The sequence below is a fragment of the Epinephelus lanceolatus genome, chromosome 17 (assembly GCF_041903045.1).
Source record: "Epinephelus lanceolatus isolate andai-2023 chromosome 17, ASM4190304v1, whole genome shotgun sequence".
Taxonomy (NCBI): domain Eukaryota; kingdom Metazoa; phylum Chordata; class Actinopteri; order Perciformes; family Serranidae; genus Epinephelus; species Epinephelus lanceolatus.
This window is the reverse complement of record NC_135750.1, coordinates 30,432,603-30,447,573: the sequence shown is the minus strand read 5'-3', so window position 1 is coordinate 30,447,573 and position 14,971 is coordinate 30,432,603. Positions and strand designations below refer to the sequence as shown.

Here is a 14,971-nt window from a genome sequence, read left to right as displayed (position 1 = left end):
TTTTTAAGGTTGCATCATATTTCCTCAAATGTATGCCTTATGGTGGGAATTACAAATTCAAAGACAAATGTTTTGTGGTCAATAAAACAATTTAATTTTTGAGAGGGCAGAGTAGAGCAAAGTAGAGCAAAGTAGAGTAGAGAAAAGCAGAGTATAGTAGAGCAGAGCAGAACATAGTAGAGTAGAGCAGAGTAGAGCAAAGTAGAGCAGAGTAGAACAGAATAGAATAGAGTAGAGAAGAGTATAGAGTAGAGCAGAATAGAGTAGAGCAAAGTAGAGTAGAGTAGAACAGAGCAGAATAGAGTAGAGCAGAGCATAGTGGAGTAGAGCAGAGTAGAGTAGAGAAGAGTATAGAAGGGTAGCATAGAGCAGAGTATAGTAGAGCAGAGTAGAGCAAAGTAGAGCAGAGTAGAACAGAGTATAGAGTATAGCAGAGCATAGTAGAGTAGAGCAGAATATAGTAGAGTAGAGCAAAGCAGAGCAGAATAGAGTAGAGTAAAGCACAGTAGAGAGTAGAGTAGAGCAGATTATAGAATAGAGCAGAGTATAGTAGAGTAGAGCAGAGCAAAGCAGAGCAGAATAGAATAGAGTAGAGTAGAGAATACAGCAGAGTATAGTAGAGTAGAGCAGAGCAGAATAGAGTAGACCAGAGTAGAGCAGAGCAGAATACAGCAGAGTATAGTAGAGTAGAGCAGAGCAGAATAGAGTAGACCAGAGTAGAGCAGAGCAGAATAGAGCAGAGTATAGTAGAATAGAGCAGAGCACAGCACAGCAGAATAGAGGAGAATAGAGTAGAGTAGAGCATAGTAGAGTAGAGTAGAGTAGAGCAGAGTATAGTACAGTAGAGCAGATTAGTGCAAACTAGATCGGAGTAGAACAGAACAGAGCAGAGTAGAGCAGAGTATAGTAGAGTAGAGCAAAGTAGAGCAGAGTAGAGTAGAGAAGAGTAGAGTAGAGTAGACCAGGGTAGAGTAGAGTAGACCAGAGCAGAGACTTTGGACCACAAAATTATGGGGTTTAACTACTGACCATTCCATTTTGTCACTACCGAAATTATCATGTCATTGTTTCGGTAGTTTCGGTAGTGACTGTTTCGGTAGTGACATTCCTAGCTATTTTTCAGGATAACTAAAGAATGCTAGCAGTCACATGGCTAACAAGCACATGTCTGAAGAGTTGTTCACACAGAAAAACATAATATTTTGCATAAATCCCCCAAATTTTTACATAATTGAAGAGAACATGTGTTCGGTAGTGGCAACTTTAAAAGTTACACACTGATTTTCAGACTTTGGAAGACATTTATGTAAAAAATGATGGGAGTCAGCAGGAGTCATGGTAAGTCGCTCACTCCCATCATTTATTTAAAAAATGATGGGAGTCAGCGACTTACCATGCAGCCATGTGGGACGGGGGTGCAGTACTACCCCCCTTCTCAGAAATTCAGGGGTGTGGCTAAAATCCAGACTCAACCAGAGCATTAAAACTCTTGTGTTTCGGTAGTGACATGAAAACAAGGGACACTATTTTTTTTAGCATAGTTTCTTAATTTAAAAATGAATCCCACAATACATCTAAATCGTTCAACTTCTGTTTAAACTTAATCACAAAGATGTTTTAAATTAGACTTTTGAAAAAAATATGAAAAATGTTTTAAGTGTTATTTACATCATTTGAATTTTAGAGGTCAGGGCTGGGGACAGCTACTTCCCAATAGAAAGTACCCTATAAATGGTGATTTTGTATATATTTAGCTTATCACTTTCTCATTTAACGCCCTGGGTTTAAATAGGCCATAACATAATCTTTGTAAATATCTATGTCTGAATACTCAATTTTATTATTTTTGTTGTTTTTTTGGTAAGGGACAGCACTTTGCACAAAATCGGTAGAATGCCCCATATAAGAACAGAAAGCAAAATATCACTAAATTAAAAACAATTAGAAACTTCTCAACAAGCACTGTCACAGTGCACAGTCTAGGGGAGACTGGGGATAGCTGCATTGCATTTCTCTCAGTCACGCAGAGATTATTTAGACTAAACCAACCTTTATATATAAACTAAGCACAAAAAGTAAGGAAATTTGTGTTTGGTAGATTATTTCTTTGTTGTAACAGTGCAATAAATCTTATTGGAAAGCCTTTTTATTTCCCTTTTTAATGGTGCCACATTTGTAAGGAACATGCATTTTGTGGGATGAGCAGAGAGCAGCAGCAGAGACTATGTGGGTTGTGCCCATGAAAAATTTGCCAAATCTTCTCTGCCAATGCCAAACAGCGTTTTTTGCTGTTGACTCATTTGGTGGATTGGATGACTGAAGTATGAAGAAACAAGACATATTGGCAATTTAACAATTTATTCATTTAACAAACAGGAGCCTCAGTGGGGTGTGGAAGAACCATACAGCCTGGCACCTCCTTCTCATACTGGTCACCAGCCTGGTCACACACTGCTGTGGGATGGCATCCCATTCTTCAACCAGCATTTGTCGCAAGTCAGCCAACATGGTTTTGGCGAGGCTGCCTCCAAAACAGAGTAAATCATAGGCGTTTCTAGCCCATTTTTGGGGGTGCTGAAGCACCCCTAAATTGAATCCCAGCACCTCTAAAAATTGAGAGATTTTTTGTTACTGTATGTCCTTTTTTAACAAGCTAGAAAAGTGTCAAAACCATACAGTACTTGGTTGAAACGTAATATTTTCACAACAAAAATACAACAGCTTTTTTTGAAGTGTATTTTTATTTATGTATTTGTATTATATAATACAGACAAGAAGGAAAAAGGCAGAGACAAACATTGAAAAAGTCAATTACTGTTAGTTAATGTTACATGTTGTGCATTTCATTTCAAATTAAAGTCCAAAAAATAAGCCCAAGGTCCATTTTTGGTATTTTTGGTACTCACTATAGGGGGCTGGTTTACTCCAGAAACATACATACTGTTTATGTGTATGTTGAGGAGTTGCTGTATCAAAATGAGTTGTCTTCCCCCAGAAATTAGGGTTACGATACGTTTCTTTTATGATTCCAATCCATTCCTCTTTTGCTGTGGCTCAGCATTTAAATAACCTTTATCAGATTTGATGGTTTAGTCACAGACTTTCCCAAAAAGTGTTGTGCTTTTTTTTCACAAATGTGGGAATGAAATTGCATTAAAATGTACAAAACAGTGAAATTTATCTTGCCTGGCCGGGCAGCTCTCTGGGTGCTCAGCGCCCCTAAAGCTCTGATCCTAGAATCGCCCCTGGAGTAAATCCTCATAGACACCCACGTTTAAATGCACAACTTTATTGCAGACATAAAAAATGGTTTTAGTCTCTATAGCTAATTTTAACATTCATGACAACAGTACAGGGTGTTATTTTTTTCATAATGTACCCATTTACATTTCATTAAAGCTCAAGGTTATGCATATTCAAGGGCGGGGCTGCTACCGTGACAGGCCATCTGTAAGGCCTTGCTACAACAGATAACACCACTCACTCCTCCACAGCTCCAACCACTCGTCCAAATAAAGTCACTTCGGGTTAAAAAAAACCCCAAAATGACGATGGCCGAAATGCCGAACTTGAGGCTTCAAAATGGGAGTTTACAAACCAGTGGGTGACATCATGGTAGTTGTGTCCATTATTTATACCATCTGTGGTTGCAACTGATCTCAATCCTGGGGACAGTTCCAACAGCTTGTTCTCATTCCAAAGTCATCAAATACCGTCGCTTTGTCAGTGATTTTGACCTCAGATTCCTGAAGCCAAAAGCCAGCTTTTGTGGTGGTACAATATGCGGCAGGGCAGCGTGAGAATGTAACTGGACGTAACCTTTTGCAGTGTTATGATACACTGCCCGTCTGCCAGATGGCACCTGTCACGGCTTTATGATACGCCTCTGGACAGCATCAGGTTGAAACTCTGCCCGTAATGACGTAATATAAGGAGCTGGAAAGTCCCTACAGGGTGGGTGTGAGGGTTGGTGGATGGGTTCAGCAAACCCCAAACTTTCACTCAGAAGCCAGGTGGTTGCCTTGTGAATGTGGACCCCAAACCAAGATGTTTTCTTCATACCCAACGACATGCTGTTGTAGCCTGAACCTAACCATGTGCTTTTGTTGATGTCTGCGTTGGTAGTGGCATTCTGGAACGTTAGTTAACAGCTGACGCAGAAGGATACCTGGTGCATAATAGGTAGACGTAAACGACCACTGACAAACAGGCAATATGTGACGTCTTGGGATGAAAACGTGTTGCAATGTGTTAAAAATGATCTTCTGATTGGAGGAATAAGAGCTGTTGCAACTTCCCCGTGTTGTAACAGGCCCTAGTCTCCAGAAATTGTACCAATGTTTGGTGCCAGGAGGAGGAAGAGATGGATGTTAATAAAAAAGAAGAGTCAATAAAGTGTTTAATGAGTAGCTATGAAAATGCTGTGAGTCATATACTATACCCTGTAAAAATCACGTGAGGCGATATCTTTTGGAAGAATGGTGTTCATCCCTCTAGCAGCACTGAAGCTGTCCAAGTTTGTTGTAGTCCAACACACTACTAAGACACTTTGTACAGTCATGTCCTACTATTCCCTAACATATCCAATCTATTTCTATGTAGAGCTGCACAATATGCAAGAAAAAAATCACATTGTTTATATTTTTGATAGATACTGCAATGATGATATGAGTTGAATTTTAGTGGGAATAGTAATTCTGCACTCCATTTTCACTGATAAAAATACAGAAATGATGATGTAATTTTTTGCTGGGGTCTGTATGAAACAAGCATGATCCCTTAGGTCTGGAATATGATTTGTAGGCCTGCTGCGATTTGGATATTGCACTTGGCCATACTGTGATTTTGATAGTATTTCAATTAGTAGTGCAACCCTATTTCTGTGCACTATGCAGCTTGAAATGTGAACTCACACATACTGGCTAACATCCTTTAAGCAGCACAAAACCCTGGGACACACAACAGCCACCTCTTACAGCCCTCTATAACAACACCATAGGTGAGCAATTTACAGGGACAATTTACTGCCAGACCTTGACACATCATTTGAGCACATACGTATGTGCTTCATGTACAAGCATGTCACCCTGAGCACATCATTTCTGGTGGCCAAGATATCTAACTTTACTCCCAGAAAATACACATTTTCTATCCTCTCTGCATCAAGTTATTACTTTCTCTGGCAGAACATCTGATGTCCAAGTCTGCACCACGTTGAAAGCATACACTGAGTGTCTGGTAGGTTTTTCCATTACAGGGAGCAATATGTTTTAGATTTGTAGCAGCAGTAACAGCGGTGGTGTGTTTGGAATAAATAGCAATATAATCCTCCATGGGAATAAACAGAGGAGGATCAACTGTCTGGGAGGTTACCATGAGCAGCGATTATTGCATCAAGGCTGACATGTTTTGGCTCAAATAATAGTCATGCATTCAAATTATAATTGCAATTAATATATCCACTTTATTGCACACATTTTAAGAACGTAACCACTGGGGAAGAAATCTAGAAATCTTATTCATTTCCCATCAAAACAGACTCAGACAAAATGAAATCTGAATGCCCTGGTATGAAAAGGATACTTGAGAGGACAAAAGCCACCAGGGCATCACAGACAAATTAAAGAGCAACATCTACAGAAACTCCCCGCAGTGTTTGACAGGTGATCTTTAGGACATGCAGTGCAAAAATAACCACTTAGGACCGAAGACAACACCAAAATAAAGACGCAGATGACTACTTCAAGAACTGTGCGGCACTGGCTGTATAAAGGAACCAGCAGAGAGAACACAGGCTTCAGTGGAGCCCTCTGGTACCTGATGGGTGAGGTACACACCGAAAGTGACCTAAAAAAAAAGTATAAAACAAGGAAAGTGATTCACCTTATATGCACGTCCTACACACACACACACACACACACACACACACAGAGCATCTACATAAACGAGCAGTTAATTGTTTTTGACTGACCTTATTGCGGTAGGCAGAGAGAGACATTAGTGGCTCTTTTGTTTTGGTCCCAGTCTCCTGGTCTACTCCGATCATCTGGCATCTTCCACACTGCCCTACGACCTTGTGTTAATCACACAGAGAGCACATTCATTTTTGAGATATCCGCTTTTAATGCATCTGAAGATTTTATCATGTATCTCAAAGTGTCAGCTCACCATGAATCGAGTGTTGCCAATAATCAAGTGTGACCAATTATCCTCCTCAAATGGTTCTACCCCAGCGATGACTAAATTGGCTCGGAAGCGGCTAATGACATTCTGTGTGTCAAGGAGCTGATCGCCCTCGGAGTCGTCCTGCCTGAGAAAGGGAATGTGCAAATTGCATGTTATTTTGCAGCGCTACATAAATTATCCACAGTAATGTAAATGTACAGGCGTTGACGGATCCTGATACTTTTCACTCGAGCATTGCGTATTTTGAATACCACATCATGTCTTCAAACCTGCTCCTCATTAGTTTCTGAATGAGCTCCACACTGGCACGGTTGATCATGAGATACTGAGCTTCATTCACGAGGGAGAGGGATGTGGAGGTGGCAGCTAGAAGGGAAAGACTTTATATTACCCCAGTGATTTGTTCAATTTGAGGAAAACATTGTGATCTCTGGTTTGCGCAGCCTGCATCCTCACACAACCTGAAAGCTGAGGTTCTGCTGTAATACAGAGGAAGAAAAAGTGAGTGCGACTTGAAGAGATTTGTCAATATTATTAAAAACTCACAGTTAAACATACGTGATGTGGAGGTGGACGATATGGATACAATTTTCTACCACTGTGTATGTAATTTTACACAGCAATATCAATCTCAACATTTAAGCCAACAAGAAGTCCTTGAAATGCTCCAAAAAAATGTAAAGTTGAACATCTATAATTCACTGATAACCAGACAAACTCCACAAAGATTGTGCGATATGATCAAAAGCTACAGAACAGCTACTAAATGGACCTCGTTATGAGACATTCTGTCAAATAGCAATATATACATCATGATATGGTAATTATTATGGAAATTGAATGGATAAATTGTTAATGGATAAAATAACAAGGTGGAAATTAGCTCATCCAGTGAAAAACCTGAATAACTGAGACAATTCATCATATTGATGTTAAAAAAAGAACCCTGTGAATTCAACAATGCCATAAAACAGAGCAGCTCATTGATCCAACATTACCAGCAAAAGCATTATACAGTTATAGATATTAAAGGGACATTTCACACATGAGGGTCAGTATATTTGTCGTGAGGAGGACTAGTCAGACTGTGAAAATAGTTACATAATGTCTCCCGTGGCTCTGAAGGGAGATTTTTAAAGGCTGAGAGAATAATCTTGATGATGTCATCTGGGTTACATCAGCTTGGATTTGGAGTCTACAAATATTTAACAGAAAGCCCGGCATTACAAACGATGGAAGATATGGGCATTTATCAGACAGGCTGGGTCAAATGAAATGATGTATTGGCTGCATAATGGGAAAGGTACGATCCAGCATGACTCATACCAGGGACTGACAGTCGAAATACATAGGACATGGATGCAGCACAACACATCTGCTGCAACACGCCCACGGCAGAACGTATGCATTATAATCAACTGAAGCTGATACACTGACCACAGAAGCCACACTTGTCCATGCGGGCCCGGAGCAACTCACCGCAGCCCTCTAACAGATAAAAACGACATAGATTTGTGTAAAATACATGTGCAGTCAGTTTAAAAAAGATTAAAATGAAAACCTCATTGTACCAGAGGCAATGCAATGCAGCAGAGCAACCCTGTGGGTTACTCTACTACAACTCCCAAAGTTTTACCCCAGTATCTATGTATTTCTATGTCCTAAGCATTTTCATTACCTTGTTACTACAAAATAAAATCATAAGATTTGACGAATTAGTGGTCCTAGCTCGCATGTTAGATCGTAGATCAATCATGTAAGGGCAAGTGCAAACGAGTGCTCTCAAAGTCGCATTTAAGTTTAGATTTCCAGTCATGCCCAGGCTGCATGTCAGATAAGAGACCACCTGCTAGCGACTACATTCCACTCGACAATGAGACTGACTTGATGGAAGCGGTAAATGGCGTCCCACAGCAGAGAGGGTGAGTAATGATTCAAGGTGATACAGATTTGTCACAGGTAACTGCGCGGCAACCTGTACAGGGTGTCCCTGCCTCTTACCCAATGTCAGCTGGGATAGACTCCAGCCCTCCATCAACCCTGAACAGGATAAGCGGCTGCAGATAGTGAATGAATGAAGTTGTAAAGCAGACCTTGTTTTTATATTGTATACATGTTAAGAAGAAATACACTTCATAATCCTCAGAGTTCTGACTGCTTGCTTTTTTATTATTAGCATTTACTTGTATTTTTACTCTCAGTTCTTAAAGTACGGTAATATCAGACACTTTAACACTTAAATATTATTCTAATAGGTGACTTTAACTTTTACCAAAGTCATTTTCTGGTAAGATATCTGTACTTCTGTACTCAAGTATGACCTGTAGGTACTTCATCCACCACTGATTATATTTCACATTAACATAAATCAATCAAATCAGTGCATCCTGTGGTTAAAACGATCCAGTGAATTAATTCAGTACCAATTAATATAGCCTACATGCTTTCGAACCGTGCGTAATCAACTGCATATTAAAGGGAAATTTCGGTTTATTTCAACCTGTCTCCTATCGTCCTAAATTTGTTTCAAGTGACTAGTGACATAAAAATAATAGTTAGCATGTTAGCCGTTAGCCTAGATACAGCCAGGGCGCATAGTAGCGTCAGACCTGTTAAAACATAAGTGAACGGGCATACTTTAAGTGCAAAGTTAGTCCACTAAACAAGCTTTTTTTCCACAAAGACCGCCTCATATCGTTATGATAAATGTCAAAGAACATATAGAAAACGACATGTAAACGTGTTGTCTTACCTTACTGGTGTGGTGCCATGTTTGTTTACCATTTAGCTCTGCTTTCCAAAGCGTGGCCGAAATATCGTGAGAACAAACAGCGATTGCATACCCTGCCTGAAATCTCGCGAGAACAAGCAGCAACAGCTGGAAGGCAGAACCAGACAGTAGCCTGAAAAGTTCATTCATTTATTTTATGAAACATTTATAGAATAATGGCTGACTTATTGCCAGACTTCAACTTTGTGGAGGAGGAATTTGATTTTGCAGAGTTTGATGGCCGCCCTTATTTATTTGAGCCAGAATACACTGACGAAGAGCTTCGTGAAATTGAAGAACTGAGGAGGAGAGAGAGAGAGACGCAACAGGTAGAGGACGACAGAGGAGGAATGGCTGCTGCAAGGCTGAGTAGCTCTGGAGATTGGTGGTGTACCTGTGAATGCTGTGCCCCAATGCTCACAGAAGAGGAGTGCCTCTGTTGCAAGGAATGCGACCGGTTGCAGCCTTATTTTCAAGGTCTGGATATGACCAAGGACGAGACACCTCCATCTGGAGTAGTATCCAGCTGGGCTTTATCTAGAGCTCGCGAGATTTCAGCCACGGTATGAGATTGCTGCTTGTTCTCGCGATATTTCGGCCGCGCTTTGGAAAGCAGAGCTAAATGGTAAACAAACATGGCAGCACACCGGTAAGGTAAGACAACACGTTTACATGTCGTTTTCTATATGTTCTCTGACATTTATCCTAACGATATGAGGCAGTCTTTGTGGAAAAAAAGCTTGTTTAGTGGACTAACTTTGCACTTGAAGTATGCCTGTTCACTTACGTTTTAACTAGGGATGTAACGATACATCGATCCACATCGATACATCGATTCATTGATTAACGATCCAATTACATCAATGCAAAATGAAAACATCGATCCATATCATCATCTTAAAGATATACCTTTATTTTGAAATTCACATAGCACGTCTGTGTCACCATTTTAGTGAACAGGTCTATTTTTGTTATTTTTTTGTTACAGAAGAATACTGTTTTTCATTTAAATGCCTGATACCTGGAAGAGCTCAGAAATAAAATGGTCAAATCATATTCTAGTTGTTGAAATCTGTGCAGCACAGGTAATCCCAATTTTTAGTCCTTAGTTTAAGTCAAGCTCCAAAAACACAAGAGTCAACACTTCCCAGAATGCAACCTGATAGTATCTCTTCATTAGATCCTCCCTGGCTGGTAAATACTCACAGCTTTCAAATATTCTCATTGCCAGTTTGTAACGGCTTTGTGTTGAAAATCTCCCTCTAAGCCCAAGCTTAGCTATCATCAGGGTAATTTTCCCAGACTTGACAGAGCTCCTTCACAGGCTGAGTACAACAAACCATAACACAAAACCTAAAATACACATATAAAACTATCGAAGTACTAATGGCTACCTTGGTATATCAAAATGTTTTACAAATATATATTGTCTGATGGTATATATCAGTGCCTCCACAGCCCTATGAGAAAAACTCAAGTCTTCCTTCATAGACATCAGCAGTCAAGTTCCAAGTATGTTTATCTAAATGTGACAAACTAGATATTATTTAGCTATTAATGATTAATCTCACTGTATATTCAAAAATTAATATATATCGTTGTATCACACAACCCCAACCTGAATGTACATTTTCTTTCATGTAATAAAACGGATGCTTTTAAACAGAGAAAGTTGCAAATGCAGAAAAAAATAACATTTCTAAATACCAAGTGAGCAGCAGAAGGTAATGTAAGGTCACAACCACAACCAGGTAGTATTAACAGGATATGTGACCTGGGATGGAACAATATTACAGATAAATTCAGGGTAAAGATATAAGATCCTGGCAGAAAAGATTCTTATATAGGTACCTCCACTAGGTCTCTTCATGTCTCGGGTAAAATCAGGACTTTGTCTTATCAGGCGGCATGGCTGTCCAAGAAATTCTGAGAGCCATGATGCAGCCTCATCCCCACAGTCGACAGTCTCCACCCTGGGGGAAGGAGGAGGATTACTGTATGTTCTGGAGGCCCAAGGGAAATACAGAGTTTGATGCTGCTTGCTATTGGTGCGACATCTAATCCAAGAATCTGTGGATGAATAGCTTTTTTTTTAACTTGTGACTTGTCATCTGGGTATCTGAGGAGATCAATATCATCGCTTGCTTGTTGTTTGTTTTTTCAATAAAAGCGGTGAATAACATGATTTTTTTAATTAAATTGAGAGGAGACCTTATAATGCCATCCACTGTAGAAAGGCAGCATCAAGAACAATGGAGTGAGAGAATGCATCGATATGGGTAAAAATACACAACAAATGATATGTGTCACCGTATATCCTGCAGCTTTCAGATCTTTTAACATTGCCAGCTCACCTGTCACCGCAAACTTTACTCTGACACACCTGATACCTTGTGTGCATTTTATTGTTGCTTTCCAAGGGAACTGAAATGGTATCCATCCCTGCAGGGCAGTGGGAAAAAAATATAAATCCTCTTTGGCTGAAAATCCAACTGATTGAAATTTCTTTTAGTTAAGCAGTGTGTTTATTTTCAGTGAGCCACCGACGGACTGTCTGACCTGATGCCTGCAGGAGCAATTTGTTTGAGGGCAGGCAGACTTGTGGGTGAATGAGGCATAAGCGTGGCTCTCTCTTCTGACTCAGGCACACGCCGTTTCCATTCACTACCATCCAGCTTCTGTCATACAGTAAACCCAGTGGTCCCACCGGCCAGTTGTGGACCTGCATGAAGAATGGCACAGAGTCAAAGCAAAGCAGAGGGAAAGAAATAGGACAGAAAGGGACAAAAAAGAAGTGAAAGAAAGAATTGTTTGGGTTATCCTCAAACCTCGTAGGCGCCACATGATTTGATGGGATATATGAAAATGTTGGTCAGAGTATAAGCCTCTCTGTGTGAGTCTCTGTGTCCAAATCCTCTCAATGACGCTTCTGCAGGCTTCTCCTTCTCATCTACTTTACATATTTCTCCATTAGTGATTTTGATTCCTTCATTTAGGCTCTGGGTTGTTGCTGTGGCTTTTTTTAGCTTCTCTAGTCTCACTTGGTCCACTGTGACTGGTTTCTCCACAAAGCACTTGGCAACAAAGTTCAGGAACTTTTGACAGTCTTCAAATGTCGACATGTAGCCAAAGGACACACGTACAGATCCGGTCGGCTGGCCGTCCACCAGGTCGATGGTGTCTCCACAGACATGGCCAGCCTTGAAGAGAAAAAGACACTGTTTTATTCTACCTTCACATGATCTTAACAGACTTTGACATTTTTCCTACTCCACGATCACTAACCTGCAGGTTCCTCCTCATCTGCTGATTGGTGATCCCAAGGAAAAACTGACAGGCACCGGTGTTACAGAAGCAACCTGTGCGCACATGGATATTGTAAAGACTGGCCATTCTGTCCACCTGAGGGCAACAGAGGAATTGTTTTCATTTTCACCAGCACTGCCTACGCATAAACATGCAGTAATTTAACTACAGTCAAACAGAAAGAAATCCTTTTATTGAATGTACCTGAGAATATCCAATTATCTGTCCGTGAGAATCCTTAATGTTGAAGTTAAGGATTGCGCCCTGTGTGCTTGGACTCTCAAACTGGCCTTCGGTGTATATCTGAGCCACTGGTCGCCCGTTGCCATGGCAAAGACTTGACAGCAGCATGTAAGTGTAGCGTGCCAAGCCAAATGTGTGCTGTTGGATGTTGTGCATGCCCCCTGAAGGCAAAAAGGGAAGATGAAGAGATACTATTGATGTTAACCTGAATCAGATCATGAGTAACTTGTATAATGATTCTGCTATTAAACAAGTGTTTAATGTTTTCCCATGAATGCTCTTACATTACCTGTGATCCTGTTAAGAGCTTCAAAACCATGATTTAAAGCAATGATATCTAAGAAAGAGACAGTCCCGTCTTCAAATCTTTATCAAGAAGGGAGAAAACAGTGCATTTTAGACGACAATGCAGCAGCTATAGAAGTGTAAGCTTTCAGAAAATAGCCAAGATTTGGCAGGCTGTATAGTACTTTACCTGTCAGAAATGTTTGCCACCTGCACATAATAATCTTCTCCAGAAAGGTAAGCTGCTGCTGTGCCTCCTCCAAAATAAGTCTTTTTTAGTATGCCTGCTGTGTCGTTACGGACAAGAAGGGCCCCCAGACCTGTGGGGAAGCCAAACATCTTATAGAAGGAGATGGGAATGAAATCAGCAGGGCACTCCTGTAGGTTTAGAGGGGAACAGCTGACATGAGATGCTGCATCGAGCAGCACAAACCAGCGGCCGTGGTGGCCACACGCTGGGTAAAGGCGTCTCGCCTGGATGCCTTTCACATGGCTAAGGGGATACTTCCTCCCTGAGAAGTTGCTCTGTGCTGGATAGCAGAAGAGGTGCGGTGTCTGGCAAATAACATCTTCACCTTGAGCTTCATCCTTTGCCCTGTTTTCCACTTCCTGCGGGGAGACAGGCAGGGCAACCACCCCCTGGCCAGAACTCAGTCCTCTTATGCCGACTACAGAGGTATGGCTGTCAGTGAGGTAGGAGAAGCAACTCCCTGCTTCGCTCTCAGTCTGTGGTCTCCAGGGAAAGCTCTCAGCCACTAATTTGAGTGTGGCTGTACAACCAGAAGTGAAAATCACAGAGTACTCCTCAGGGGTGGCGTTAAAATGCTGCAATACCCTGTAAGAAAATGTTCTGTTTTTCACTCATTTGATCCAGCAAAGTACCATTCAAAGGAGTCGCAGGGGCCTATTATAAATGCTTCTGAGGGCATGAATGGAGTTTACCTGTATCTGACCCTCTCCACTGTGTCATGCGTCAATCTGCTGCTGGGGTTATGGCTGTGAGGGTTTCCTATTGGGACATATAACAATACTTAAATGCTTTGAGTTTTATGACTGAATAAAGAATAAATAAACTCATAAAAGTAACGTTTGAAAATTTAATGTGACTTCTCTCACCGTACACATTCCTTGAAATGTCCTGGAAGTAGTCCCTGACCAGAGACTCAGGGTACAGAGTAGTTGCTGCATGATCCAGGTATGTAATTCCTATTTGCAACACAAGAGCAGCCATGTAAGCGGTCAGACAGCGACACCGAGCCTGTCACTACTGCTCATGACTGAACACAAACTTTACCTTTAATCCGTGTGAACTCCTGCTCAATCACGTCTTGGAAGTTTTCTCCATAACCGTAGTGACTCCACAGCTGCTTGAAGGTGTCAAAAGTGCAAAGTTTTTGGAAATCCATCGACCGCTTTCGGCTGCAGAGAGCTACGGAGCAGACCTTGGGGCAGCTGCAGGCGTTTCAACACAAACAACTACTTTTATACTCATTGACAATTTTCAGGGTCGAAGTCCGGTGATCAGCGGCTGAGCTTTAAAGTCCTCCTCCCTTTGCAGCCCTCGTGCATGCAACCCTCGAGACTGTTTACTGGCATGACAGTGGTGTAGCCATGTTGACATAATAAGATTTTGTCGAAGTGGAAACTCGGCTGTAATGGAGCCATGTTTGTAGTAACTACTTCGCAATCACGTGACAAGCTTTTTATTTTTTTTAAACTACATTTCCTCCACTACCATGGGCGGATTATGATATAATGGGCCCCTGGGCACAGATATGAAAAGCCCCCCCCCCCCCCCCCCCCCCAACTTCTCATAGGAGCAAGACACACAGACTTGTGGTGGTTTTGCATCTCCTTGTAACAGTTATGCATCGTTTTGTGGTTTTGTGTCTCTTTATGGCCATTTTGTGTCTCCTTGTGGTTGTATTCTCTTTTTGTAGTTCTTTGGGTCTCTGAGGTGATTTTCTGTTTATTGAGGTAATTTTATGTCTCTGAGGTAGGGTTGCGGCAATATACTGGTTTTAAGGTATACTGTGATATAAAAGTTAATGGTTATCATACCATGTACATTTGCTTATCTACGCTATTGAAAAAAAAAACCCCATAATCTCCCTTTTATTTTTGTTGTTTTCAAAAAGGAGACCTTTCACACATACTTCCATTAACAAAATGGCTTCAAGT

General features: G+C 41.0%; 1 protein-coding gene across 3 annotated transcripts; it reads right to left on the bottom strand.

Annotated features, from left to right (window-relative positions):
- Nucleotides 1-5,444: 5,444 nt before the first annotated feature.
- Nucleotides 5,445-14,469, bottom strand: mocos (molybdenum cofactor sulfurase). Of its 3 annotated transcripts, XM_033613478.2 has the most exons (15): nt 14,085-14,469; nt 13,907-13,996; nt 13,733-13,799; nt 12,981-13,625; nt 12,795-12,871; nt 12,467-12,666; nt 12,242-12,358; nt 11,785-12,156; nt 11,516-11,678; nt 11,311-11,398; nt 10,808-10,929; nt 6,456-6,552; nt 6,169-6,310; nt 5,972-6,073; nt 5,445-5,847 (listed from the first exon to the last, which is right to left on the bottom strand). In XM_033613478.2, the coding sequence occupies exons 1-15, from the start codon at nt 14,194-14,196 to the stop codon at nt 5,743-5,745; spliced, it is 2,499 nt and encodes an 832-aa protein (XP_033469369.2). In that variant the 5' UTR covers nt 14,197-14,469; the 3' UTR covers nt 5,445-5,742. The 3 variants fall into 3 exon arrangements, 2 of the variants coding, with proteins under 2 accessions (XP_033469369.2, XP_033469370.1); XR_004500913.2 differs by lacking the exons at nt 5,445-5,847; nt 5,972-6,073 and having other exon boundaries at nt 6,259-6,310; nt 6,456-6,665; XM_033613479.2 differs by lacking the exons at nt 5,445-5,847; nt 5,972-6,073; nt 6,169-6,310 and having other exon boundaries at nt 6,410-6,665.
- Between the last annotated feature and the right edge of the window lie 502 nt (nt 14,470-14,971).